This window comes from Takifugu rubripes, chromosome 10, assembly GCF_901000725.2.
Source record: "Takifugu rubripes chromosome 10, fTakRub1.2, whole genome shotgun sequence".
In the NCBI taxonomy this organism is placed as follows: domain Eukaryota; kingdom Metazoa; phylum Chordata; class Actinopteri; order Tetraodontiformes; family Tetraodontidae; genus Takifugu; species Takifugu rubripes.
Genome location: NC_042294.1, coordinates 3,052,060 through 3,076,805, shown reverse-complemented (window position 1 = coordinate 3,076,805; position 24,746 = coordinate 3,052,060). Strand labels below are relative to the sequence as shown.

The following is a 24,746-nucleotide window of genomic DNA, read 5'->3' as shown; positions in this document are numbered from 1 at the left end:
CTTTAAACTGTCCACAGTAGCAGCAACAGGACCAGAGGGGGATTCCCCGGAAGAGAAGGATAATGTTGATAATTCTGGAGGATTTCCCCCTTAATTTCCAAACCCTGAGTGTTCAAAAATGGGGCCACTGAGAGGTGAGAGTCCCCAGCTCTCCGCGGTCTAAAAGTGTCCCCTGGGACGAGGACATATTTACAGCCCACTGTGGGAAAGGTGACGGACAGTTCTGCAGGCATGAGGCGCGGCAGGATCCAGAAATCACACAAACAAAGTTTCTTTACACCTGAAAGCTGAAGTTTATTGACCGTCGTTCTTACAGGTTTCCTCTTTTAGCTGCTGAAGGCTGATCTTGATCTCAGAGCTGCTCCTGTCAGATTCAGCTTCTACAATCAAAGGTCTCCACTGCCGAGAGAAGAGCCAAGGGGGCCCTGAGAGAAACTTGTGTCGGGATCAGCTGAGTCGGGATCAGCTGAGTCGGGATCAGCTGATTCGGGATCAGCTGTGTCGGGATCAGCTGTGGGCTGTTCAGACACACTGGGACTCTTCTGTAGAGTCATCGGTCCTCCTGTCTCCTGGATAATGTTGTCGGTCTTGGGTTTGAGGTCAGTGTAGAAAACTTGGTCCTTCTCCGCCTTTTCTCTGGTGACATCACTGGTGGTGACGTCAGTGAAAAGCCAGGTCGCAGCGGGGGGCGGGTTGCTGGCTCCAGGGGCCACGTCGGCCCCGGTCTCGGTGTCAGCGTGTCCTCTGCTGGCATCACTCGGACGGTGTTCTTACCGTACAGGCGCCGCTCGTAGCGCAGCAGCTGCTCCCAGAATCCAGCATTCAGCCTGATGTACGGTCGGCTCTCCTGGACCCAGCGGTGAGCCTGGCACAGTGTGACACTTCGGTAACGCATCAGGTACGCCATCACCAGAGCCGGCGAGCGGCTCATGCCGGCAGCGCAGTGCACCAGCGTTCCCCCCGCACGGTTCCCATGGATCCGTTCGGCCACTTGCTCAAAGTGGGTTCCAAGGTTGGCAGTGGGCAGGTCGGAGACGGGGACGCGCACGCACTCCACGCCTGGGTAGGCTGGACAGGCATGGCTGAGCGTGGCGTTGATGATCAGGGTAATTCCTTTCCTGGACACCAGTGCAGCGTTGAGAGGAGCCTCGGCCCCGCTGAGGAAAAGGGTGGGTGTAATCTGGGAGAGGACCATGATCCCGAGCTGAAACAGGCGTTAATCCAACATTCCTGATGACAAAACTCTCAGTTTAGATCCTGCAGCTGCTCAGCAGGTCTCTGGAGCAGAGCCAAATACGTTCTGCTCCCACCGGGCCTTTATATGTGTGTGTGTGCGTGTCTGTGTGGGGGGGTCAGCCAATCATGTGAAGGGTTAATTTTAGTCGTCCAGATTAGGACTATAACTTTGGGTGCCTGTTACCAAAATAACAACAACCTAAACCAGATTAATGCACCAGAATCAAACACAGAGACCTGATCAATGCTGATAAACCCACAAATACTGAGGAACACTAAAAATGTGTTCATTTATTTTACTTTTTAAGGCATCCCACAATAGTCATTGCGAATGTGGATGCTCTATTAATATAAATAGATAGATTATATTTAAGGACCATCAGATTATGTTGACAATCGTAATAATTGATAGTTTATTACGATGTCAATATTCTTCTTTATCAAAAATGCAGCAAATAGGCCACGATACAACCTATTTGGCTATTTAAAAGATAGGAAACTTTCCCAAACTGAACAATAACCATTTTTTATGATTTCATTATGTACAGGTCCAAGAACAACACAATAAAACAATTCCTCTAAACAAGAGGAACAGAATACACTCCATCCTAACAGATCATTTACAGTAGTCACAAGGTTAATCAATAATAATTGTGCCATTCTGACCAACTGTTCAGATGTAGAAGAATTATTATTTACAATTATTTACACCTTTTTAATTAGGCCTTTAATTTATTTTCTGATTATTTTCAATTTATTTTATGTCTTCATGCTTCTTTATGTCTTATCCTTATTTTACTTGACACTTTTACTGTTTTATTCCCTCAGTTCTTAGTCTCTCAGTTTTTAGTCTTTACACCTTTTATCCCATTTACTGTTTTAGTCTGTTTTAGTCTTAGTACTGTTTTACTACTCCAATTCTTAGTTCCTCAGCTTTTAGCTTTTATACCTTTTATCCCATTTACTGTTTCAGTCCTTCAGTTTTTAGCTCCAGTGTCTCCTCATGGTGTTTCCTCATGGGGGCCTGCCAGGCTGGGAGATGTTTCCGGTCTACCACTAGGGGTGCTGTCCCGTGGACAGCTCTGGCCTGGGTGGTTAGGGGGCTCTGTGCTTTGGTGTGGAGCCTCCGGTCTGTCCGGGTCGGGGTGGTCTTTGTGGCGGTACCACCTGTGGTCACGGACCGTGACCTCCCTCGGCCTGGTGGACCTCCACAGGTGGCGTCTCCTTCGCCTCAGGTCTCGGTGCCCAGCCATGTCTCAACTTGTCTAAGCTTGTTTGTGTGTGTGGATGTGTGTGTAAGTGTGTTGTATGCATGTGTGTGTGTGTGTCCTTTTCTTGATTCTCTTGTTCTCTTTGCTGTTTTTATCCTTTGTGAGACACTTTGTGCTACCTAGCGTATGAAAAGTGCCATATAAATAAAGATTGATATTGATATTGAATTCTATTTTATATTGGTGAAATTCAATATATACATTCTGGAAATTTTACAAAAGAAAGACTCCACCTCATTGTTTCCAATTTCTGCTTTAAAACAAAACAACCTAAACATTGAATAATAAACAGGACTTATACTTATATTTTGTTCACGTTCAATTATGCTGCTTAGAATAAGTGTTCACTAACAACTATAATCTGAGAGTTTCTGGGTTTTACGTTGAAAAGACCGGAAGTGATTGTTCTGTCTCAAGAAGTGCTTCCGGAGTCACACGTGTGTCGCTGTTAAGAAGTGCTTCTGAATTGTAAGCTTGAGTTTGCTTTTGTTAAATGTCAGTGTAAAACAGATCTCAGACGTCATAAATAATAATTTGAAACAGTCAAATCCGCTAGAGGCTAAGCTAATTGATGCGGTTTACAGGCTCGGGATAACCATACAATGTCACATCTTTCTTAACATATAAGAATATGACAGAGTCTATAACATCTCACCTCTGTCATATGCTCAAAAGTAATTAGTTAACATAATCTAAATGTCATGTGATTCTCTTTACAGGCAGTGATACGCGTTTCCTGCGCAATAATGAGTGATGCATTTAGCAGCAGCTCGGAATCGGTAATTCAGCGTGTGGTGGATGTGACACCCAAGACTAATACCCCTGTCGACAAACTTCAAGAGTTGTATCAAATTCAGGAGACCTGTGAGTTCGTCAACAAGCGCCAGTTTGGAAAGGTGAGAGCCTCATGTCGTTTACGCACATCGCTGCCTGTTATTGCTTTTTGGACTGTACGAAGTTGTCTCACGCATTTACTCCATCCACAGGTTGCGCTGCAGTTTCCTGACGAGCTGCTTGTGGATTCAGTAACTGTAGCTCAGCAGATTGAGGAGAACACGAATGCCAAGACATATATTTTAGGAGACACATCATACGGAAGGTAACAGATGGTTTCAGTCATGGATTGCTGGTGTTGTAAACACCTTCCACATCCCTATCTTGTGTGTTATGTCGTGCAGTTGTTGTGTGGATGAGGTTGCGGCAGAACACGTTGGAGCCGAATGCATCGTGCACTATGGCAGCGCCTGCCTCAGCCCCTCTAAAAGGCTTCCGCTCATGTACATATTTGAAAGGAGGCCAGTGGATGTTGAAAAGTGCACGTCTGCCTTCAGAGAACTCTACCCAGACACACAGAGTCACATCGTCCTTCTCTACCACGTGAACTATGTTCATGCCATCAGTAAGTTGTTTTATGGTGTCTTTGCTGGTGAAATCTTTATTTTTGCTACTCGCTATGACAGTATCATTCACAGGAATCTTACCTTCCCACCTTGACTCTTGCAGATGAGCTCGGGACCTTGCTTTTACCAGAGTATCCGAACCTTGTCATCTCAGAACTCGTTGCAGAAGCAGAGCAGTGCTGCACTCACAACTGGATTAAAATACACCCGGAGAACATCTGTCTGCCAGAGCAAGACACCAACCAGCTCCTCTGCCAGTTTGGAAGGAGGTTCTTCTTGAAAAACGGCTTAAGCATAACCGATTACAGCATGTTCTATGTGGGCGAAGAGGGAGCGACTTTAAGAAACTTCATGATGGCTTGGAATCACTGTTCATTCACTTCATTTAACCCCAAAACGATGAAGGGCAGGACCGAGTCTGTAAATATCAACCGTGCACTGATGAAGAGATATTACGCTATAGAAAGGGCAAAGGACGCCAGAGTGGTTGGCATCTTGGTTGGCACGCTTGGGGTTGCGGATTACCTCAGCATCATCCAGCAGCTGAAGGAGACGCTCCGCAGAGCCGGTAAAAAGAGCTACATGTTCGCCATGGGGAAGCTCAATGTGCCCAAACTGGCAAACTTCCTCGAGATTGACATCTATGTGCTGATCGCATGTCCCGAGAACTCTTTGTTGGACACTAGTGAGTTCTATAAACCAGTCGTGACACCTTTTGAGATGGACGTGGCCTGCAACAAGACGAGGGAGTGGTCAGAGGAATACGTGACGGACTTCCGACACCTGCTGCCAGGTTAGAGGAGGACGCATTCAGAACTCATTGTATCCTTTTGAGGGTTTTTTTTTTATACACGGGGGGATAAGAATTCTTAATAACAGTAGCAAAGTCCATACTGATGCTTTCATACTGCTCGATCAGAGGCTCCAAGCCCAGAGAGGAATGAACTTCCTGTCATCAATAATAAAAGTCACCATAAGTCATTAACCCTTTATCTAGATTGTTAGTAATGAGTCTTATATGAAGCCATTTCTTCTTTCTTTGTCAAACGTCCAGGTGGACAAAGTTACATCCCTCCGGCTGATCAGGAAGACGAGGAGCCTGATGTATCATTAATCACAGGGGGCATGCGGAGCCACGACCTGCTGATCCGTGAGCCTGCACAGTCCACCTGTGGCTCCTCTGTGGTGCTCAGGAACCAGACGATGACTGTTGCTAACGCTAACTCAGCTGGTGTGTTCAGTTATCATACATTTCAGCATTTTATACAACAGAAAAGGTGTTTCTTTACTGCGACTCTTTTCTTTTCAGCATTGTTCCTGGCAGAACGAAGCTGGCGAGGTTTAGAGCAGAAGTTGGGAGAGACTCCTGTCGTCAAAGCAGTGAGGGGCAGGAAGGGCATCGCCATTGCTTATGAAGAGGAGGGAACAAGGTGACGAGGAGGCAGGGAACAAACTACAGGTGTCATCTTAATCAAACAACATCATGTCTTTTAACTGTGGTCGTGTCTACACATTAGCACTGTTGTGAGATGTTGACATTAAAACGATATTAATATCAATCAGAAATGTTCAGACTTGTTCATTTATCAGCTTTATTTAAAATGTGGATTTTTGTGGGTTTAAATAGAAGTAAACAATCTCTATCAGAGTCCCTTAACTTGATTTGGATATTTCAATACTTGTAGGCGTTCTGTTTTCAAAGAGGAAATAAATAGCTTTTATGTTTATTTAAATTATTATCCATTGGCAGGAACTTCTTCCACAAAGGCAGCAGGAAATATCCCAGTATTTCCATTAAACTCCCCCTCCAGCCAGTCCTGGTTCACTAAAGAAAGGGGGCGGTTAACACGTCGGAGTGGCGCCTCTTCGATATTGAAGGTTTGTTACCTTTTGAGAGAAGCGTGATCCTGTCTCCTTGGTGAAAACTGAGATCTTCTGGGTTTGAAGAGTCGTAGGAGTGAAGTGCCAGCAGGCTACTCTCTTTTTGGACCCTTTCATTGGTCTGCTGACAAAGACGAGCGCCGTTTGTAATGGTTTCCACGGCGATCGCTCAAGGATCGGTTCAATCGAGGCGACTCACCTGGGCGAGACGACACCACAGCGTGATGCAGCGGCCGCTGACGCGACTCCACACCCCCTCCATGTCCGTGCCGCCGTCGATCACATTCTGTTCTGTTGCCTCTGAGCTCAAACTGAAGGGAACGGGAGTAACGGGTGAGATGGGAAGCTTCTCGCCCCTGAGGGTGGGTTCAGGAGTCCTACCTCAGCACGATGGCGTTGGCGGGGACGGACAGCTTCTCGCTGATTTTCTCAGCCAGCGTTGCGTAGGAGGAGCCGCGTGGGACCAAGACGGCGAAGGTGAACGTGAATCGGACTTTGACGACGCAGGAGTCGTCGGCAAGCTCTGATTCCTGGAATTCGAGGGCAGAAATCAGAGCTGCTGCACCGTTAACGCAGCATTTTCATAAAGCGACTCAGCAGTTTTCAGCACACCTTCATCTGCGTGTTTCTCCTGTCGTCAGCACAGGGCGGGAGACCTCGGAGGTTGACAAAAATGTGTTAAAATTGGAGCAGGTCATTGTGTCTGCACTCTAGTTCAGCTCAGATCTACCTGATTTCCTTTCAGGCCTGGTTGGAGGTTGTCGAGATGGAGGCCTGGATTGTACCTGTCCAACATTAATGAAGAGGAAAAATTCCACACAGTTATTTCAAACCCTTAAATGCCGCCTTGGACAGGAGACCAGGTTCTTACATTATTCTGCTTGGAAGCCATCGTGATCTCCAAACGTTCCAGGTAATTGTAAGGAACAAGTCCCCTCTGGGGATGATAGGAAAATTATGAATCCTCGAGGGACAGGAATTCACCCTCTCACAGAATTAGTCCCTCATCACAGCATGCGTTTGGCATTTCTCACTCTCTCATTGAAGACCACGGAGGCCCAGTTGTCGGCCCCCTTCTGCAGCACAAACACCACGTTTCCCGGCACCACGGCCAGCTCGTCGCTGGTCTCAGGAACAAACTTGTACAGAACAGTGTGCGGTTCTCCTTCCAGAGCCCTGTGGAGATGGAACGCCATCACTTCAGCCTTAGTCATGGTTCTGTTCTTTATCCAGGAACTGAAATCTCATGGGGTTCTACCTCAGAAGCTCAGGCTCGGGTTTGGAAAACGTTTGGCCGCTTTCAACCTGTCGGATGAAGCAGAACCGACAACCACGAGTGTTACAGCAAACTCCAAACTTCCGTAAATAAAAACACTTCCACGCGCGCGTCACCTGTGGCATCAGCGGAGCAAATCCCGAGAATTCATCCTGAGGCACCACAGAAGCAACCACCTGAAGACAGGAAGTCAGGCTTATCTCTGTTTTTGGTAAAGTCAATAAAGAGTAAGCAAACATGAGGTCAGATGTTACCTTTGCTTTGCCCAGATAGTCCTTCTTCTCCAGCTCAGCTACATAGTGCTTATTTGGTTTAAAGAGCACTTTTGAAGGGAACCCAATTAATTTGAAAAGTTTCTGCTTCTGTTGAAGGTGAGATAATGTCTGTCAAAGACTGTTGAGATAATAAATCCAGCTCATGAGTGAGTGAGGGAGGGAGGGAGGGAGTGAGTGAGTGAGTGAACCCTGACCAGGGTGGCCTGCAGGGCATTGTCGATGATACCCAGTTTGCTCTCTGTTCTGTAGTCCAGAGCTTTCACCAGGCTCTCCTGGGCTTTTTCCCAGTGACCCATTTGGGCCTCTGTCAGGGCAATATTGTGGAGAACCTGCGAGCGCACACATTTGTTTTTACTGAATACATAAATAACGTCTGTCGAAGCTTTAGCAGACAATTTACAAGATCCACCCGTTGCCAGGGGGAGGTGATGAAAACGCCCGTGCTCACCTCACACGCGTTCAGTTTGTATCTGAGGCCGAGGGCGCCGTAGTCTATCAGCTGGTTGCCTCTCAGCTCTTTCAATGTCTGCTGGAAATCAGCTAAACTCTCCTCATATCTTCAAACACACACAGTTGATTTGGCTGGCGTGTGCAGCACATGACATATATGACATGAGTGTATTGAGGTGACGTATTCTTGCCTGGTCATTTTGTAAAACGTGATTGCTCTTTGAAAGAAGGCAACGGCCAGATGTTCATCTTTGCAAATGCTGGAATCAAACGCCTGAGAAACAATAAGTCAGTCAGCTCTCCAACAAAAAGAGGAAGTGGTCCACTTCCTAAACTTCTCTTTTTTACGGTGAATTGCACTTTCAGACATATGTGTCATATATCTGCCTCTAAACTATACTAACTACATTTAACTTGACTTGGCGAGAACTATACCATGGTGATGCAATGTTATGTTGTAGTTCATATTTGAAGTTTACCTTTTCAGCATCTTTCAAGTCCTCATTCAGCAGATGGAGGCAGCCAATGTTGAAATAGATTTTGGAGTTTGGTTCTTCAATAGACAAGAAAATCTCCAGTGCTTCAGAGAATTCCTGTCTGTCGGCCACAGTGGAGGCCTTGTCCCACTGTTTGAGAGTGTCCAGAAAAGACATCGTTACAGCTGCCCAGAACACTGAGCTGTGGACAAAACGGAGGAAGTTCTACTGATTTGAACCAGAGGAAGTCAGGAGGAGTGATTTACTCAACGCAATATGCAACCTTTATTTAGCAATGTCAGTGTGGGTGGCTGAGTGTTATATAAATAATAAGCATCATAAAAAGCTAAATAACCCTCTGATTCTTTAGACACTTGCACGCGCTACATCATAGAATACAGGTGTTTTTTTGTTTTTTTTTGCCAAGAATCCCGACAGAAATGTGTTTTTAAACGAGCGCTCTTATTTTGTAAAGCCTGGCGTGACGTGTTTCCGCTTCCCCTCTGCCCCGCGACCATTGCCCTGATGCAGTCGTCGCTAGTTAAACAAACATGGCTTTGCTGGATTATCAGGCAGCGGATATTAATGATACTTAGACATATGTCGCTGCTAATAAACAACGAGAAGGCAACTCCAAACGCGTAGATGGACAGCTAGTTTATTACACATCTGTTACGTTGGAGGCGCCTTTTCTAGCCGTGTTTACACAGTTTTAGCTGTCTATTTGGCTAAAGTGAGCTAGCAAAATGGACCTTGGAACAATGTTGTACAACAATTTAAAAGATATTACATGGAGTACTACATCTTTACCATTAGATCAACTTGTCAGCTCTTACAGATTGCCTCAAATTGTCAAGCTGGATAATGGTTAGTAACCTTATGTTGTTACAAAGTTTTCTCCTGCTAGAGCCACTGCAGCGCTCGTTAGCTGCCAAAGGAAAACTGACGGATTTGGAATATTGTCTGTTTTTTAAAGAAAGCGACACGTTGACGTGTAATATTCATCTTTCATTGATTCAGCGTTTTTATATGATGGAGCATGTATAAATCCCCTGTCCTCAGTCAGCTGGGCATCTTAAGGTGGGAGTCAATTAAGTCTTTGGGTTTCCTTATTGAAGGAGTAAAAGTAGAAAACAGCTTAAACAAGACGATTTTATTGTTCACTCAAGTCCAAAAAACATATTGACATTAAGGTGGAAGCTATTAAATAAAATGCAGATTATTAGTGCATGAGCTGGTTTGACAGCTAAACAAGCATTTGAACTTTGAGAAAGATGCTATTATTGAGGATGCGTTTGACATTCTACACTCTTGGAAATACAAGGTTACAATTCAGGATGGATAAGAGCACCGTCCTCTATGGAAGAGAGCAACTTTAACGTGCACGACCTCAGTAGTCAAGCAAGTGCACGTTTGGTACAAACACCAATTGAATGATTGTGTCATTAAAAGGAAATTATCCCCTTTTCAGACATTCAGCCGAGTGATCAGTGCAGTTATTTCATTAAAGGGGGAAAGAAGTGATTAGATATCAGTTTTGCCACATTCCCATGGGACAGATGCTGTTTACATCACGTTCTGTAGCCTGTTTTTTAAGTGTACTATTCCTGGGGCTTAGGTTAAATGTGTGTTTGCTGGTTGTGTCCCTACAGGCCAGGTAGTTGAAGGGCTCAGAGACAACGACTACCTCCTAATTCATTCCTGTCGACAGTGGACAACTATTACCGCTCACAGTCTGGAGGAGGGACACTATGTCATTGGGCCAAAAATAGAGATCCCAGTGCACTATGAAGGTGAGCTGCATGTCTGTGGGTGCTCTCGTATTTGTTCATGGCTTCTAAGTTCTGTATTATTGAAAGCAGAGGTCAGATGTTGTAGCTCACTGTATATTTCTAATCCCAAAATACACCCTGTGCTCGAGGCCATTATTATTTTCCTTCCCACTTTAGGCCAGTTTAAGTTACTGGAGCAGGACAGGGATGTCAAAGAACCGGTGCAGTATTTCAACAGCGTGGAGGAGGTGGCCAAAGCGTTCCCTGAGAGAGTGTACGTCATGGAGGAAATCACGTTCAATGTTAAGGTACAGGTGACATTATTTGGTTATTTAATGCAGCTGAAGGATGGTTCGTATTCCCGTAAAGAACAGAGAGATATCTGCTGATAACAGGAAGCTCCCGTTTCTTGTTTATTCAGTCCTACTTTGTATCACCAGAGGTGACAGATTGTTAGTGAAGCTGACCGTAGTTTCAACAGTCGACAGCCGAGTTTTACGTGTTTCGTTAGCGTTGGACACAGACCGGGAACGTCTGAACAGAAATGTGCTTGCACAATTGAATTTACTGAAAAGAGAACTGAATCCACGCATTCTGGATCATTCTGGGTCATTTACGTGATATTCCTCTGAAGTCTGTTCGATATGAAGTTAAATCAAGATCGTTGAGCTCTATTTTCCCACGTCTGGACTGTGAGAGCTCATCTTGGTGTCCTGTTCCCACAGATGGCGTCAGGAGAATGCAACGAAGACACCGAGGTCTACAACATCACCCTGAGTACTGGCGATGAACTGACATTAATGGGACAAGCTGAGATTCTTTATGCCAAAACCTCCAAAGAAAAATCCAGGTTCAACACCATTTTCAAGAAGATCGGTAAGCTAAACTCCATCAGCAAGATGGGCCGAGGAAAGATGCCTTGCCTCATCTGCATGAACCACCGCACCAACGAGAGCATCAGCCTCCCCTTCCAGTGCAAAGGCCGGTTCAGCACCTGCAGCCCGACGGAGCTCCAGATGCAGGACGGCGAGCACACCATCAGGGACATCGTGGAGAAGACGCGTCTCCCCGTCAACGTGACGGTGCCCGGCAGCCCGCCCCGCAACCAGCACGACCTGCACCTCATTCGAGAAGGTCACCGCTACAAACTGGTCAACGTCCAGACTAAGACGGTGGTCGTGTGCTGCATTCTGAGAAGCAGCAAAATTATCCCCGTCCACTTTCCCTTCCACATGGCCATGCCCCGATTTATTGTCCCCGAGGAGCTCCTGCAGGGAGAGTTGTGGCTGGACACTATGGTGCACCGCTGGTTCTCCTTCTGCCAGGAGCAGTTTGACATCGACGACTACTCCCGGGCCGTCCGGGACGTGCGGGCAGACTGGAACGACGACGGGAAGAGCCCCAAGAAATGCAGCGGAAACGGCAGCTGCGGCGGCAGCGGTGGCGGCAGCTGCACGTCCAACGGGGGGCCCAACCACACGCAGATCCCCAGCTCGCTAAGCTACGCTCGGGATGAGCTCACCCAGTCTTTCCACCGTCTGTCCGTGTGCGTGTACGGCAGCAACCTGCACGGCAACAGCGAGGTCAACCTGCAGGGCTGCATGGCGTTCTGTGGAGACTGGGCCCTCCTCCCCTCTGACAACAACCCCCCGGACTCGGGCGAGAGCGAGCACTTCTTTCCCGAACTGTTGGACAACCCGAGTCCTCAGCCGTCCCACAACAGGGCAGACGTCCCATATGAGGAGCTTTGGCTGGACCACTTGCGAGGCCAGGTCCAGAAGCCCGCAATAAGCGAAGGGATCCGCGGCGTCGGCAGCTGTTGTGGGACGAGCGCAGCTCTGTCCTACCCCACTTCCTGTCCTCTGGTGGCGGTGGCCAGCCCAGATGTGTCTCTCACGCCGCCGCCGGTTCCGCCCAAGTCTGAAGCTGTGAGTATAATCGATCAGGCTACATTTCCCCATGACGACACGCGTGGTTACAGGGCAGTTTAACAGGTGGAGGATCGGAGGAAACTCACATTCTTTTGATTAGGAAGTCGTTTCATAACCACCGTTCCCGTTTATTGCCACGCTGCTGTTCCTCCAGCAGAGTTTGCGTCTCTTTGTCCCCGTGAGCAACAAACGGGCCCGGCGCCGTTAAAGGTGGAGTCCAGCGCATAAACCAGCACAGCAGCGTTTTGAGTTCGTGTCTGTCTGCCCAGGTCAGGGAAGAATGCCGTCTCCTGAACGCGCCGCCCATCCCCCCGCGCAGCTCCAAACAGATGCCCTTGGTGCCCATTCTGTCCAAGTCCCTGCAGCAGGACGCCCGCTGTCCCAGTCCAACCCTGTCCTATTATTCCTCTGGTCTCCACAACATGTAAGATCTCTGTTTACACCTGCAGCGGTCCACATTTCTGGAGATGTAATGTGTGTGAGGAAGTGACCGCAGCTGTCTTTTCCTCCAGCAGCGGAGCGTGTGAGCCGGAGGCGGCCGAGCCACAGGACCACTCGTGCTACCCCTGCGCTAACTGGGCCAAATCCAGCTGCACGGAGCCCGAGGCTGCCTTGCCCAGCGGTAGCCTGCCATCGGATTTGCTGGCGTCCAGGCTGTCGTGGCCCAATAACTTCAGTGGAGGAGAAACGCACAGCACGGATGAGTTTCAGCCAGCCAGCTGCCGGAGCTACTACAGCTACCCCAGGAAAAGGTCCCTGAACGCCCCCAAAGCCTGCACGTCCAGCCTCGTGGACTTTGACGGCAGGGAGCACAGTCAGGACTTCAACTTACAAACTTCTCTGAATCAGTTTTGCACCAAATCCTCCAGTTACAACTCAGAAATGTACAGAGACAAGCCGATAGAAGAGTCCAACACTAAACAGAGCCTCTCCTGTCCCATCTTACCGCCAAGAACGTCAAAAACAAACGCCACCAAGACGTGCAGAGACACGTTCCCTGGGTCCTTCTGTAAAAGTGAGCAGGAACCTTTGAGGGAACCTCTGAGCAGCTCACCCCCGCAACACGGGGAGGGGACCAAAGAGAGCCCGTCTAGCTCTGCAACACCTAACAGCCCCCCGCTCTGCCCCGCTGCTCAGTGGCAGCCCCCCTCCAGCCTGGCAGGTCTCTCTATCGAGGAGGTGTCCAAATCTCTGCGGTTCATCGGCCTGCCGGACGACATCGCCTCTCTCTTCGTGTCGGAGAAGATTGATGGGAATCTGCTGCTGCAGCTCACAGAGGAGATTCTCTCTGAGGACTTCAAGCTGAGCAAACTGCAGGTGAAGAAGCTCCTGCAGTTCATCAACGGGTGGCGACCCAAGATTTAGGAGGCCGAGGCGCGGCTCTGTTCTACCGTCCAGGTAAAGTTCAGGATATTTGCTATGCACAGCAGCTCACAGAGACTCTGGGAGGATGCGAGTCCTTGTTACTGTGAGCTGGGTAAGGCACACGAGCTGGGGAATCCTCCCCAGACCGGTTTATCCCACTGTCTGCTATTTACTAACCAAACGCAGACATTTGGCACTTTCGTGACGACGTCTTGATGTTGGCTACTACGACCCAAAGCCCACGAGTCTAAAAGAGACCACGGAGAACATCCTGCAGTCTCAGATTCTGGAAAGAGCACAGTAATAATAATAATAACAACAATAATAATGATGCGTTTTATTTAAAGGTGGCTTTCTGAACACCCAAGATCACCGATCAACACGTAAAAAAAGTGAAAAGCAGGTAAAAATAAGCTAACGACTGTAAAGAATGATCACGGTTTCTTATATATGCAAGAAGATGTAACCTCTCTTGATGCAAGAGCTCATTTCTGTGCGCTTGAAAGACGCCTGGAACAAAAGCTGCGTTGAATCCGGGACTGACAGCACGGATGGGCCACGTAGACAGCAAACACGATGCATTGTGCACTTTGGTAGGCTCCAGCCTCATACATGCAGTCGAGGTCATAGGTTACGAGGTGTTGACCACTTTCCCCCGAACACTAAACGGTACTCCTGCTTTATTCTGGTTCTGTGTTGTGTGTAATTTAAAAGCAGGTGAATGTTTTTTTGTGCCTTAACCCGCAGACCTTAAACGTTCCGTCCTCGTTACTCGTCCTCGTCTGTTTTCCTCTAACGCGTTCTACGTGACCCTGAGATCAGAAATGTTCCTATTGGTACCAAAGCTTTTGGGAAGGAGACTCACGCAGCTATGGAGGAGATGTGCAGGCTGGTGCTCGTCAGGCTGTTGGTGATAAATGAAGGTGCAGCAGCTTTTTACAGCTCAGGTTGGATCTTTTTCCCCTCAACACTACTTTTTACAGCGGGGTGTTACATATTTCCTTGGTAATTTTTAATTTTGTGCGACTACAATTGTATTTTTTTTTTAAGACAGTGATTACTAATATTTTTTTAGGGGGGGGGGGGCGTATGTGCAAATTGTATTGTTTGCAGAATTGTGTAAAACTTTATTTGGGCTCGTGAAACGAAGATCTTCAGGCCGTACGGCGGCAGATTAAGCAAACCCTGTGGACAGATGGTCTTTAACTTCTTCTCTGTCACGTACAGGGATGATTGCGTGTCTCCATGGTTACTGTCCTATGCAACACAGCTGCAAAATAAGGGAAGGAACAACTAATCAAGTATTATGGGTCGCGATGATGCCTCAGTGTTCAATTCAGATCAATAAAACTGCACGCCAAAGTACAAAACCTGATCCTGTTCATTAGCACCCGGCCCAGTTCACCAACATTCAGCCTGATTATCGATTCTGGTGCGACAGAATCGCCTGATCACGATGGCTCAGCTGTCTTAACTCGGCTCTTTCCTTATTTTTTGATTGTATAATCAAATAAAATGGATTAATTCATAGCTGTGTGTGGTTTATCAGTGCCCCTCCTGTTAGCCACGGCATATTAAACTGAAATCTAAGGTGATTTGTGAATCCTTGATGGTCCTCAACCACCCGAGTGGTGCAAAAATGGAGAAATGTTCCTCTGTTCTGCTTTTGTGGAGTCTTACAGCAGCCGTTTCCTGCGTTGCACCAAATAGGCCAACATCATCTTCTCCGAAAACTGCGACACTTCTGCTTTTGATTCCTTCAGATTCCTCGAACAGGGTTCAAACGTGGAGAAATGAAATACTCTGAAGATGCGACTGCAGCCTCGGTCACATGTTCAGCTCCTCTATTCACAGGTGACAACGCAATAATTAGCTGAAGCACCTGCAACTGTTCCTTGAAATGTATAATCTTATTTTCAAAGACCTCCGAGCTCCAGCGGCCTGTACCTCACTGTCCTCTGGCGCCCCCTGTCGGTCAGGCATCGCACGTAAGAAGTCGATCAGTTTAAAATTCACAGAATTCAGACAGTATCACCAACAAACAGTCCACAAGCTTTGAAAATGAACCCACGTTTTCTGTTTAATTTTGTAATGAGTGTATAAACTTAAACCTGCTTACATAAAGGACTTTTATTTTACAGTAAATCAGGCTAGTGCTGTACTAACGAATCTGTATAAGTGTGACATACAGAGAAGCCTGACAGATTAAAATGATCAGTGATTTCCATTTATTACTCCAAATTATATAGCTCCCACCTCTATTTCACACCTATCACAAAAAGGATTAAAAGAGGTCATAAATAAATATTAAACAGGTCAGTTTCTGCCTATAGATCTCCTACAGCCAGCAAACTCAGCTTCAGTTAAGGTCTTATTTAACAGCATTAGCAACAACAGCAACAAAGAGGCTCTCAGGACAAACACTGGCGAGTGGTGGAAGAGGTTTGAGGAGTTCCTCAGCTCCTGAACAAACCACCGTGGAGCGCAGTCATCAGCAAACACATCCAAGGAATGAAGAGCACAATATGACCTCCAACCCCTGAAGCCATCCGTCATCCTGCAGGTCACCTGAGAGAGCCAAGAAGCAGCTAAGGAGAGAACAAGCCCTTCGGTGATTCCAAACATGCTGGACGGTTGGTACAGTTCACCCCTTCATTGTTGTCGGATCACATCTTCATACCAACCCAATTTATTCATATTAGGCTCAAGATTTAAAATACTTTACCAATGATGTTCCATAACGACACAAATTGGACACGGAGTCGGCTGCTCCGGGCCTGATCAGGACAGTTCCACCATGACTGGAGGCTGGTGTCAGCCTCTGATGCCAGCCTTGATATTACATTCAGAAAATCCTGGGTCTAAAGGAATCACCACGTCATTCCGCAGCTTCCTCACCGCGTCGCGTTACTGTCAGTTTCCAGTCGTGAGGGCGCCCAGAGGAGTTCAAGAAACTCTGTCCAGAATATTTACAAGGCATTGATCATCAACATTTGGCATTAAGACCCATCAGGTCTTAAAACAAACCGTCGGCCGCCGCAGAAAATAAGTAGTTTAGGACATGAGTAAGGACTGAATTAGACGTCTCCTGGACATCTGGTGGGGGACATGGGTTACAGGACACGTCTGAGGTGAGGACCGTGTACAGCAGGGTCTGTTACTGTGTCTCCACAGGACGAAGCACTTCCCTACGTGTGTGCGTGGACATGTGTCACCTCTCCAAACACCTACTCACGAGGGACGTGCCGACTCCGCTCAGCTGCCTGATTGAAATGGTCGGAGGATGATGTGAGGAAGCGCGGGGCGTCGGATCGGCTTCACCTCTTCCCGTCCGTCTCCACGCCGCTCTGCGCGGATGAGATCGATGGCTGGAGCGAATGATCGGAGCACAGTCCCACCACACCTCTTCAGGAGACCGGCGTTAGGTCTCAGGGTTGGGCGTGGCCAGCAGCGGCACATTGTCCCTCCGCCTCCTGCTCAGCGGGGGGCGCTTGTACTGCTCCCCGTCCGCCAGTGTCTGGGGCAGAGGCTTCCTCTTGCTCTCTGGCAACAGCAGGATGGACAGCACGGCCAGCAGAGCCAGACAGGAGTAGACCACGTGGTTCAGGAAGTAACCGTAGTGATTCCTCAAGTCCATGAGGGGAGAACTGAGGCGACCTATGCAGCCCAGAGCCAGAACAGTGCCCACGCTGCTGCCCCTGGGGACAGAGGACACGTTTTTATTGTATGCATCACAAAAAAAAACCACAAAAGAAAACCAAAAAAACTGGTTTTGGCCTGTTTTCAACTGTCGGCATGTCCAAAAAAAAAAGATCTGTGCTTTACAAAACATCCTACATGGAATATGATGGAACATCCCGGAGATTGTAAAATCAGTGCACGTGCACGTTAGCCATCGGTCTGTTACTGATGGTCATCATTAAATCAGCCGTCTGGTCAGGAACTCGTACGGCCCCTCAACTTTGGGGAATGCAATAACATTATCGCGTCTTTACATCACCACCTGTTTATACAAGGATTCAATGGGTTTTCACATCATTCCAAAGGAGAAAGGTGCAGGTGTGTGAGTGTTACCTGATAATGGTCGGCATAATCTCTGCAGTGAAGAGGATGCACAGGGAGGTGGTGGCCTGGGAGGCAAACAGACCCACCACAGAGAAAATGGTGATGGCCGTTTCACTGAGATCTAAAGGACACGCACGGGTTAGTGGGGATCATTATCGACTTATCCTGATCCAACATTGAGTGGACAAAATGGACAGCAACTTTTGTCTCCTCGCTGACCCCCCCACACCACAATAATCTGAAACACCTTTGACTTTCCTGCCACTGCAGTGTCCTACATAATATCAGAGCGATTCACACTTTCTGCCACCAGGGGGCGATGGAGCCCAAAGCAACAGTGTGCGAGTGTTTCCACAACAAAACCACCTGCCTGTAATTTTCCATGAGCAAAGCAGATCAGTTACACCTTTCAGAAGGTACAGAAGGTGACCTACGGTGCTAAACCTGGAAAATAAGCCACCACTCAGATTTATAAAACAGCAAAGCTGTTGACTAAAGTCTCCCATCAGCCTCAGTGGTGGTGAATCAGGGAAGGGGAGCTGAAGACATCTTTGTTGTTCCGATTCTACGTTCATCCCAGAAAACATCCCGTTGGCAAGTGAAGCCCACTTACACTTCATGAGCCCCAGCAGGATCAGAGAGGCCAGGCCCATCATGGTCATGGAGAGGAGCAAGATGCCACGGCGACCGCACCTGTTGACTGTTGCCCAGAGCAACAGCCAGGCTCCACCCCCTGCACACACAGAGAGCAGGTACATCCAGTAGAAACTGGGGCCCGTGCCTCTGACGTCACCCCGGAAAGAGCTGTAACAGTGAGTGATGCCGTGAGAGATGAACCTGAGCAGGAAAACAAGCGGGACACGTGAGACTGCAGCAGGAACCGGTTTTTACAAGGACAAATTGCCGAGCGTTGACTCACGAGATGAAGCCCAGCACACACATGTTCTTCCAGATGTTCTTGCTGTGGAAGAGCTCATGGAAGGACAGGTGGGGCTTGGAGGTGGGGGCCAACTCTGACTCCAGCTCTGCCGCAGGTGGACAAAGACAATCAATACATCACTGAGGTGTTGAGAGGTCGTCCACTGGAGGACAGCAGCTGGGGCAGTTAACTGAGGCTGATATGATGTAGCAGCTTTAAAAGTGACTCTTCTCTCCATTCACTCCTTTTCTCTCTTTCCAAGACAGGAATCGCACTTTAAATCCGCTCGACTAAACCATCCCTAACATCGCCTTCTCATTGGCTGATGATTGAACCAGACGCGGTGCAGAAATGGGACCCGGAGGGACTCGGAGAGACGGAACTTCAAAGGTGTATCTGCAGGCGCACCTGTGAATCGCTCATCGTCCCTCAGATCTCTGCTGGAGCTTCGCCTCTCGCTGAAGGAGTTCAAGTCTGCAGATCTCTCCGACAGAAGGAGCCAGCGCGGGGACTCTGGAAATACCCCAGGAATGCTGCAGGACGGAGGCACAAAGCAGAATTCCGCTCTTTAATCTCTCCAGGCTCAAGATTTGGCTGCATTAACACAGATCTGCTCATTCACAACCATCAAGGTTCACTCTAAATCCGGAGAGTTTCCATTCTGTACTGGAAACCTGTTCATTACCTCCAGTAATCACCCGTTAATCTGTTTGGAAAATGGATGGTTTATTTTGGGACGAGGTGTTAGAGGGGCGGGTTTAATGACTTGTGATGTGCGTTGCAGGCTCAGGCATGATAAGAGAGGTGAGATCAGTGCTCCCAGGCATTCATTTACCCCCTCCATCAGCCGTTTTCACAGCCGAAAACCTAGGAAAGGATAGAAATACGTGTTCACGCGTGCAGGCACGTACCCATAAGTGAGGAAGAGTGTGAGGGGGGCAGCACCAGCCCCCAGCATGCACCTCCATGTGCTGCAGCCCAGGGCAACAGCCAGGAGCAGCAGCTGTCCGGCTACTGTCATCAGCCCGGCCAACGTGGTCACCACCAACCTCAGAGAAGGTTCACACAGCTCCAGACCTGCCAGACCAAACAGCCGTAAACCAAACACGACAGTCGGGGTGGTCACGCCGCCCCAGGCCGCAGCGGCGAGGAGATGAAGTCACGTTTCAGCTTTGACGGGTGATTCTGCGCATGGAGGAAATACTCACGGATAATGTACAGAGTGAGGTACACTCCTGAGCTGGCTGCCGCCAGGAAGAAGCGCGTGATGATGAAGATGGTGGGGTATGGAGAGATGCACACCAGCACCCCACACACCACCGCCAGGACGAGGGAGGTCAGCAGCGTCTTGGACCTGCCCACCCTGAAGACAAACAAGCGTGGGGTGGGGAGGAAATCGATACAGGCATCTTTAAGTCTCCCAGTCAGGACGGAGGGAGGAAAGCCCAGATATAAACACAGGCCGAGCATTAGTCTGCTCATTTAAACATTAATACTAGGATTAAATATTAAGATGAACAGGGCAATGGTTTATCAATCTGTACGGTTACAGCTTTTGTTTACAGACATTTACAGCCAGGCTGGCTCCATCCAGCCCTCTTCAGACTTTATCCTAACAGAACCGAGGCAGGAAGTCCCCCTGAGGACGTCACCCGCCCATCCCAGGAGACACAGGAAGAAGACACAAACCCCAGACTGAAACCTTCATTCTGGAGCCTCTAACAAAGAACCTTCTTGTTAGGTTCCACCGTGTTTCCCACGGCACCAGCACACAAGCCGGGCCCATTAAGTTCATTCTGTGACTTGGCTGGAGGGCCCAGACCGAGCCTGGTGTCCTAACACTGTCCCACGCGTGCGTGCCGTATTACCTGTCAGCTGCATAGCCCATGGTGAGAGAGCCAGTCAGGACGCCTAGAATGAAACACACCTCCTCCACAGGGACCAGCCAGTACCAGTCACACACCAGGTCCCACTACAGAGCACAGAAAAAAAGAGATCATCAGGTCATGCGAGTAAAGATTAGAACGACACTCGGAACATCCCTCAGATACCAGCACACAGCAGCAATTCACTCAAAATCATTAACTCGTCAGACCAGAGTGACCTAAACTGATGAGTAAAAGGTTTTTCTTTCCTAAAACCCGTCATGTCCATTTGAACTCTTCGTTTAACTGAGGAGTTAATAGCTGCCGAGTGTTAACTACGTCACCGGTCTGCACCGATTTCCATCAACGGCTGAATTCTGCTCATGCTGCCCGGCGTCGATGATTTTAATGACCAAGAGGCGGAGAGCAAGAACAGGGGGCCGGTGATGGAAAGGCCGTGCACAAATGAGGCTCGTGCACAGACACATAAACAGTCTGTCCCAAATTGTCAGCAGCCCAGTTGCTGAGGCGCTGAGCCGCAACAGTGAGCAGCAGTGGAGCAAAGGGTGGCGAGGCGGCCCAGCCCAGCCCAGCCCAGCCCAGCCCAGCCCGGCCTGTCCCGCCGCCCTCATAAGGGAGGAATGTACGCAACCACAGTGGGAAAATGCTAACAGACCAGTTTGGAATCTCCACAGACCGGTTTGAATTAAGCTCAGACATCTATTTAGGACACCTGAACAAGCGCTTATATGTTAAATAGCATATTTATGGTTGTGGTTTCCTTCACCCACAGAACACAGAAACACTTATTGATCAGCAGCACTGAGGTGACATCATCCCACCATGTCAGTCCTTCCGTGCGTGTCACTCTGTCTGAGGAGGATGGAGAGAACTGTGGAAGAATGCAGGTGCCAGAACGCCGCTGTTCCACGCCTCCCTTGGCAGAGTTTCTGTCTCCCCTCAGCTCACTGCAGTGGTGTGGGCGGATTAGCGGCCCTGTACCACAGCCTGGAGGAGCGGGCGTGGTTCTTACATCAGTGGCCAACAAACCCTCTCTCACACACACACACACACACACACACACACACACAGGTGCCTGTGCCCTGGACAGCATATGTTAAATAGTGCTTCAGTGCAGTTCCAGAGAACACAAGTGCGTGAACACACACAAACCTTGTCGTGGTATTCAGATTCAGATCCTTTATTTGCCCCACACGGGGAAATTTACGGCACAACAACAGCAAAAGCACGCAGAAAAAAGAAACTAAAATTGGGATAGAATAGAGAATATACAAAAAGGATGTATATATTCAATAATCCAGATAAATGGATCTCAGCACCAGCTCTGAAATGCAATAGGTCGACTCTCCGATGCCACTCAGGCAGCGCTGTCCAGGAAATGGACCATGTGTAAACTAGATCCACCTTCTCAGGTCTTTAAGCCTTCCTACACTCCGGATCGGACGATGACTCGATCATTCTGAGGAACATCAACAGGCTTTTGGTGAACATGTCAACACACCTCCTGGGAGATTTAAACCCTTCAGGGATCCCGGAGGACATTTGTGTTGTCTCAAGTCTCTTTAAATCATATGTTGGTAGAGACTCTGATCATTTCTTCTTTTTCTGTCGATAAAAAGGTTAAAACTATTCACCAGACCTGAAGGTTGTCGAGTCAGATGTTCAAAGAGGTGAAACAAAAAAGAAACTGGCACTAAAAAGTAACCACCAAACTGCCAATATTGAAAGGCTTCTGTTTGGGCCCTTCACTAATGTCTCCAGCTGCGTCCCTGCGGACGGATCCCGAAGAACGCTGCTCGGGAGGAGGATTGACTCTTACCTCGGTAACGATGTTGTGCCGCAGCCCCTCTGTCACGTTGTAGTCCCAGCCGAACCTGCAGTCCACCGTAGCTGACTTGCTGCCGTTGACATACTCTTTACACTGGGACAAACCCAGGACACCCCCGGGCCCCGGCACCTTCTCCCAGGGCAGGGAGGCATTCAGGACCTCAGGCGATAGCGTGACTGAAGGCAGGTGGCAGTGGTGGGGTGGAGAGAGGGTGAGGAGGGGGCCTGAAGAGAGCAGGAAGGCCAGGAAGAGGTTAGGCAGGATGGAGAGGGCAATCAGAACCCTTTGCTTCCTCCTGCCCAGGGCCAGCACCATCACTTCCCCAGTGGGAGGCAGCGAGGGTGGAACAGGGAGGGAAGAGCAGGGAGCAGGGGAGGAAGGCACCGGGGAGGAGGGGAGGGACGGCGGGGGAGGAGGGCACGGGGAAGGGGACACCAGAGGGGGGGAGTCCGGCGACGCCATCTCCAAGGGGCTATCTGGGGAGGAGGTAGAGGCTCTTGATGGTGGGGGGGTGATAGGTGGCGGAGCTCTGCCGGAGGAAAAAGACACCAGTTTGACTCATTAATTCATGTGTCCAGCAGGGACTTCACAGTCTCACACACCACGACGTGGACGTTTGCCCTGTATTGTTACTCAGAAAAGGCTCATTGTGGGTGTTGAGGTAGAGGAAAGCCCCCCCCCCACCACCACCATGATGCTGGCAGCTCTGCTCTCTTCATTCCAGACAGAGGAATGTGAACAGTCTGTGCCGGGGGGGGGGGGGGCACCCAAACGGAGGGGAGAGGGGCCCAGCCAGGTGCCAAGCAGGGACCACGAAGGTCAGCAACGAGCACACAAGTCACGACAATCAAAGTGTATTTTTAAAGCAAATCTTGGACATCTTAGGAGAGAAAATTAGGCTCCTTCCTTTATTCTCACATCGGGGCACCAGTGGACATCCAGAATATTCAACAGTTCTGGGGAAATACTGGGACACTGAAATTCCACCTGTCAATGTCACCGACTGTGTTCAACAAAAGTTCAACCTCTTCTCCTTTAACATTCCCAAACCTAGTTTCTGAAGTCGTGTTTCATGTTGTGTCGGTCTTGAGTTCAAAGTTTGAATGCTGGATTAACAAAGAGCTGATTTTGAGACAATTCTAAAAGGATCCTGCAGACTGGGGGGTCCATCTGCAGGCCTACTGGCTGCACACGGTCCATGCTGCTGCCTTTTCCCTGATCTCAGATCAGGGAGGACTAAAAAGGGATCCCACGGGGTTATATAAGAGCTTGAAGAGGAGGGAAGGACGTGGAAGGAATGCTTGGTGCCCTTTCATTTAGGTGCCAACGCTGGGATGAGGCGGTAAAGTGGGGAACTGCTAAAACCGACCATTTACCTGTCCTCCAACGCCACGGGTGGCGAAGAGTCGGGGTTGGACTCGCTCATATCAGCAGGATTCAGGATGCTGTTGGTCAGCCCACATCAATTATTATTTCTTTTGGTAGCTGCCCTCTGCGGGTCACGGTGATCAACATCAGTAATATAAAAGTCCTGCACTAATACAGCCAAATATAGTGAGACTCAAAGCTCCGTTCAGGTTTGATCCCTTAGAGGTGAGGTGCCAATGCCACTTTGATGCTTTGATCTTTAGACTTCTTGTTGGACGCGAGGCCAGAATGACCTCGCGACCCCCCCCAACATGTGGCGTTCACTTACCTTCTTTTAATTGCGGTTGAATGAAAGACGAGCCGACTGTTCGTTGTCAACCACCTGAGGCGAGGAGTAGCGAGCAGCTCCACCGTATTTAGCGTATCTGCTCTGCGCCTCGGCGCCTGCCAAGTGTTAAAATGTCTCTCACAGGCGGTCCGGAGCGAAGCTAACCCTCCGCCGCCACTTCCAGAGGTGCTGTCCGCTGCTGGCTTGCTGATGTTACGTCTCTCTCCTGACGCCACTGCTTATTGACGTTACGGTTCGGTTCTACGCCTGTAATACTAACGCTAGAAAAACACATTCAAATACGGTATGAATGCGTTAGACATGAGCTGAAAGGAAAAGGCGTCGTCCGGCCACCAGCCACGGACAAAGGTAGCCTGGGAACTGCGCTGGGAGAAGCCTGTTTATGGGCGAAAGCTCCACCGGCGTCGGCGCTCTTCGGTAAAACTCGGCTAAAATCGGAACAGAGACGCGCTGTCAAGGCAAGGCGCCCAAAGATCGTGTATTTATGAAAGATGATTACCATCTGCTAAAGATGTGATAAAGGAACTATTCATCAATGACGTAGTCTTTTTATAGTTATAGTGATATAGTGATTTTATTATTCTGGATTTGTATTACTTGTGTACGTTTTCAAGACTCTGGCTGCCTTCTTGTGATAATTCCACTATAAATAAACCTTTAATTGTCAATTATATTTACTCTGATTTATTTCATCGCACCACTATGTAGGAAAAGAAATGTGAGCGATTACAATATTGTCTCAAAATAGGGTGCTTGTGTTATGATTTTATGTAAAACAAAACATAAAATAAACATGAAAATAAAAAATATTTTTTAAAAAAAGGCCAATTTATTTTTACCCCATTGATTTACAGCAAAATACCAGTAAAATGTGGAAAGAGTGAGATGTTTGATTATTGTCTACAATCTGCACAGAAAGGCTGCACTTTATTTTTCTGCCAGACGATGGCGACAAAATCGTCCGTGGTTCTCCTTGACTTCTAATTATTAAAAACATA

At 48.5% G+C, this 24,746-nt stretch overlaps 5 protein-coding genes across 13 annotated transcripts; 2 read left to right on the top strand and 3 right to left on the bottom strand.

Moving 5' to 3' along the window:
- Positions 1-273: 273 nt before the first annotated feature.
- On the bottom strand, positions 274-1,314 carry LOC101068556 (dual specificity protein phosphatase 18). Its single transcript, XM_003976731.3, has one exon. The coding sequence runs from the start codon at positions 1,193-1,195 to the stop codon at positions 551-553; it is 645 nt and encodes a 214-aa protein (XP_003976780.1). The 5' UTR covers positions 1,196-1,314; the 3' UTR covers positions 274-550.
- Positions 1,315-2,887: 1,573 nt separating this feature from the next.
- Positions 2,888-5,469, top strand: dph2 (diphthamide biosynthesis 2). The gene is made up of 7 exons (XM_003976730.3): positions 2,888-2,975; positions 3,227-3,403; positions 3,494-3,606; positions 3,686-3,906; positions 4,011-4,700; positions 4,962-5,138; positions 5,217-5,469. The coding sequence occupies exons 2-7, from the start codon at positions 3,254-3,256 to the stop codon at positions 5,339-5,341; spliced, it is 1,476 nt and encodes a 491-aa protein (XP_003976779.2). The 5' UTR covers positions 2,888-2,975; positions 3,227-3,253; the 3' UTR covers positions 5,342-5,469.
- Positions 5,470-5,481: 12 nt separating this feature from the next.
- On the bottom strand, positions 5,482-8,480 carry ncf2 (neutrophil cytosolic factor 2). 2 transcript variants are annotated; one of them, NM_001032682.1, is given in 15 exon segments: positions 5,482-5,732; positions 5,795-5,909; positions 5,988-6,099; positions 6,170-6,318; positions 6,401-6,444; positions 6,519-6,573; positions 6,660-6,725; positions 6,823-6,964; positions 7,047-7,093; positions 7,181-7,240; positions 7,319-7,426; positions 7,534-7,668; positions 7,788-7,896; positions 7,981-8,063; positions 8,269-8,471. In NM_001032682.1, coding segments are annotated over 15 exon segments (1,488 nt in total). In that variant the 5' UTR covers positions 8,443-8,471; the 3' UTR covers positions 5,482-5,643.
- A 284-nt stretch (positions 8,481-8,764) lies between these two features.
- garem (GRB2 associated, regulator of MAPK1) lies at positions 8,765-14,863 on the top strand. 4 transcript variants are annotated; one of them, XM_011617739.2, is made up of 7 exons: positions 8,765-9,132; positions 9,918-10,058; positions 10,215-10,345; positions 10,763-11,965; positions 12,238-12,392; positions 12,481-13,366; positions 13,681-14,863. In XM_011617739.2, exons 1-6 carry the CDS (start codon positions 9,012-9,014, stop codon positions 13,331-13,333), a joined length of 2,604 nt encoding a protein of 867 aa, XP_011616041.2. In that variant the 5' UTR covers positions 8,765-9,011; the 3' UTR covers positions 13,334-13,366; positions 13,681-14,863. The 4 variants fall into 4 exon arrangements, with proteins under 4 accessions (XP_011616041.2, XP_011616042.2, XP_003976775.2 ...); XM_011617740.2 differs by having other exon boundaries at positions 12,484-14,863; XM_003976726.3 differs by having other exon boundaries at positions 12,481-14,863.
- Positions 14,864-15,387: 524 nt separating this feature from the next.
- slc22a17 (solute carrier family 22 member 17) lies at positions 15,388-24,179 on the bottom strand. Of its 5 annotated transcripts, none has more exons than XR_003889752.1 (11): positions 23,408-23,569; positions 22,023-22,560; positions 20,186-20,289; positions 19,526-19,680; positions 19,229-19,394; positions 18,726-18,850; positions 18,318-18,423; positions 18,012-18,235; positions 17,408-17,519; positions 16,059-17,031; positions 15,388-15,921 (listed from the first exon to the last, which is right to left on the bottom strand). XR_003889752.1 is itself a non-coding variant. In XM_003976729.3 (10 exons), exons 2-10 carry the CDS (start codon positions 22,491-22,493, stop codon positions 16,755-16,757), a joined length of 1,740 nt encoding a protein of 579 aa, XP_003976778.2. In that variant the 5' UTR covers positions 22,494-22,560; positions 23,728-24,179; the 3' UTR covers positions 15,388-16,754. The 5 variants fall into 5 exon arrangements, 2 of the variants coding, with proteins under 2 accessions (XP_003976778.2, XP_029698444.1); XR_003889754.1 differs by having other exon boundaries at positions 15,388-16,289; positions 16,565-17,031; XR_003889753.1 differs by having other exon boundaries at positions 15,388-16,289; positions 16,569-17,031.
- Positions 24,180-24,746: the final 567 nt, after the last annotated feature.

Bases quoted from the DNA above. Each gene is read 5' to 3' on its own strand.
- LOC101068556 (XM_003976731.3), bottom strand. From the start codon at position 1,195: ATGGTCCTCTCCCAGATTACACCCACCCTTTTCCTCAGCGGGGCCGAG.
- garem (XM_011617739.2), top strand. From the start codon at position 9,012: ATGGACCTTGGAACAATGTTGTACAACAATTTAAAAGATATTACATGG. The intron at 10,346-10,762 runs GTACAGGTGACA...CTGTTCCCACAG, and splicing joins AAATCACGTTCAATGTTAAG to ATGGCGTCAGGAGAATGCAA. The intron at 12,393-12,480 runs GTAAGATCTCTG...CTTTTCCTCCAG, and splicing joins TCCTCTGGTCTCCACAACAT to CAGCGGAGCGTGTGAGCCGG.
- dph2 (XM_003976730.3), top strand. From the start codon at position 3,254: ATGAGTGATGCATTTAGCAGCAGCTCGGAATCGGTAATTCAGCGTGTG. The intron at 3,404-3,493 runs GTGAGAGCCTCA...CTCCATCCACAG, and splicing joins ACAAGCGCCAGTTTGGAAAG to GTTGCGCTGCAGTTTCCTGA. The intron at 5,139-5,216 runs GTGTGTTCAGTT...TTTTCTTTTCAG, and splicing joins TGCTAACGCTAACTCAGCTG to CATTGTTCCTGGCAGAACGA.
- slc22a17 (XM_029842584.1), bottom strand. From the start codon at position 23,457: ATGAGCGAGTCCAACCCCGACTCTTCGCCACCCGTGGCGTTGGAGGAC. The intron at 20,290-22,022 runs GTAAGAGTCAAT...TGTGCTCTGTAG, and splicing joins GGCACAACATCGTTACCGAG to TGGGACCTGGTGTGTGACTG. The intron at 19,681-20,185 runs GTAATACGGCAC...GTTTGTCTTCAG, and splicing joins ATGGGCTATGCAGCTGACAG to GGTGGGCAGGTCCAAGACGC.
- ncf2 (XM_029842416.1), bottom strand. From the start codon at position 8,442: ATGTCTTTTCTGGACACTCTCAAACAGTGGGACAAGGCCTCCACTGTG. The intron at 7,897-7,980 runs GCAAGAATACGT...GTGTGTTTGAAG, and splicing joins ACGTTTTACAAAATGACCAG to ATATGAGGAGAGTTTAGCTG. The intron at 7,241-7,318 runs GTAACATCTGAC...TCCTGTCTTCAG, and splicing joins ACTATCTGGGCAAAGCAAAG to GTGGTTGCTTCTGTGGTGCC.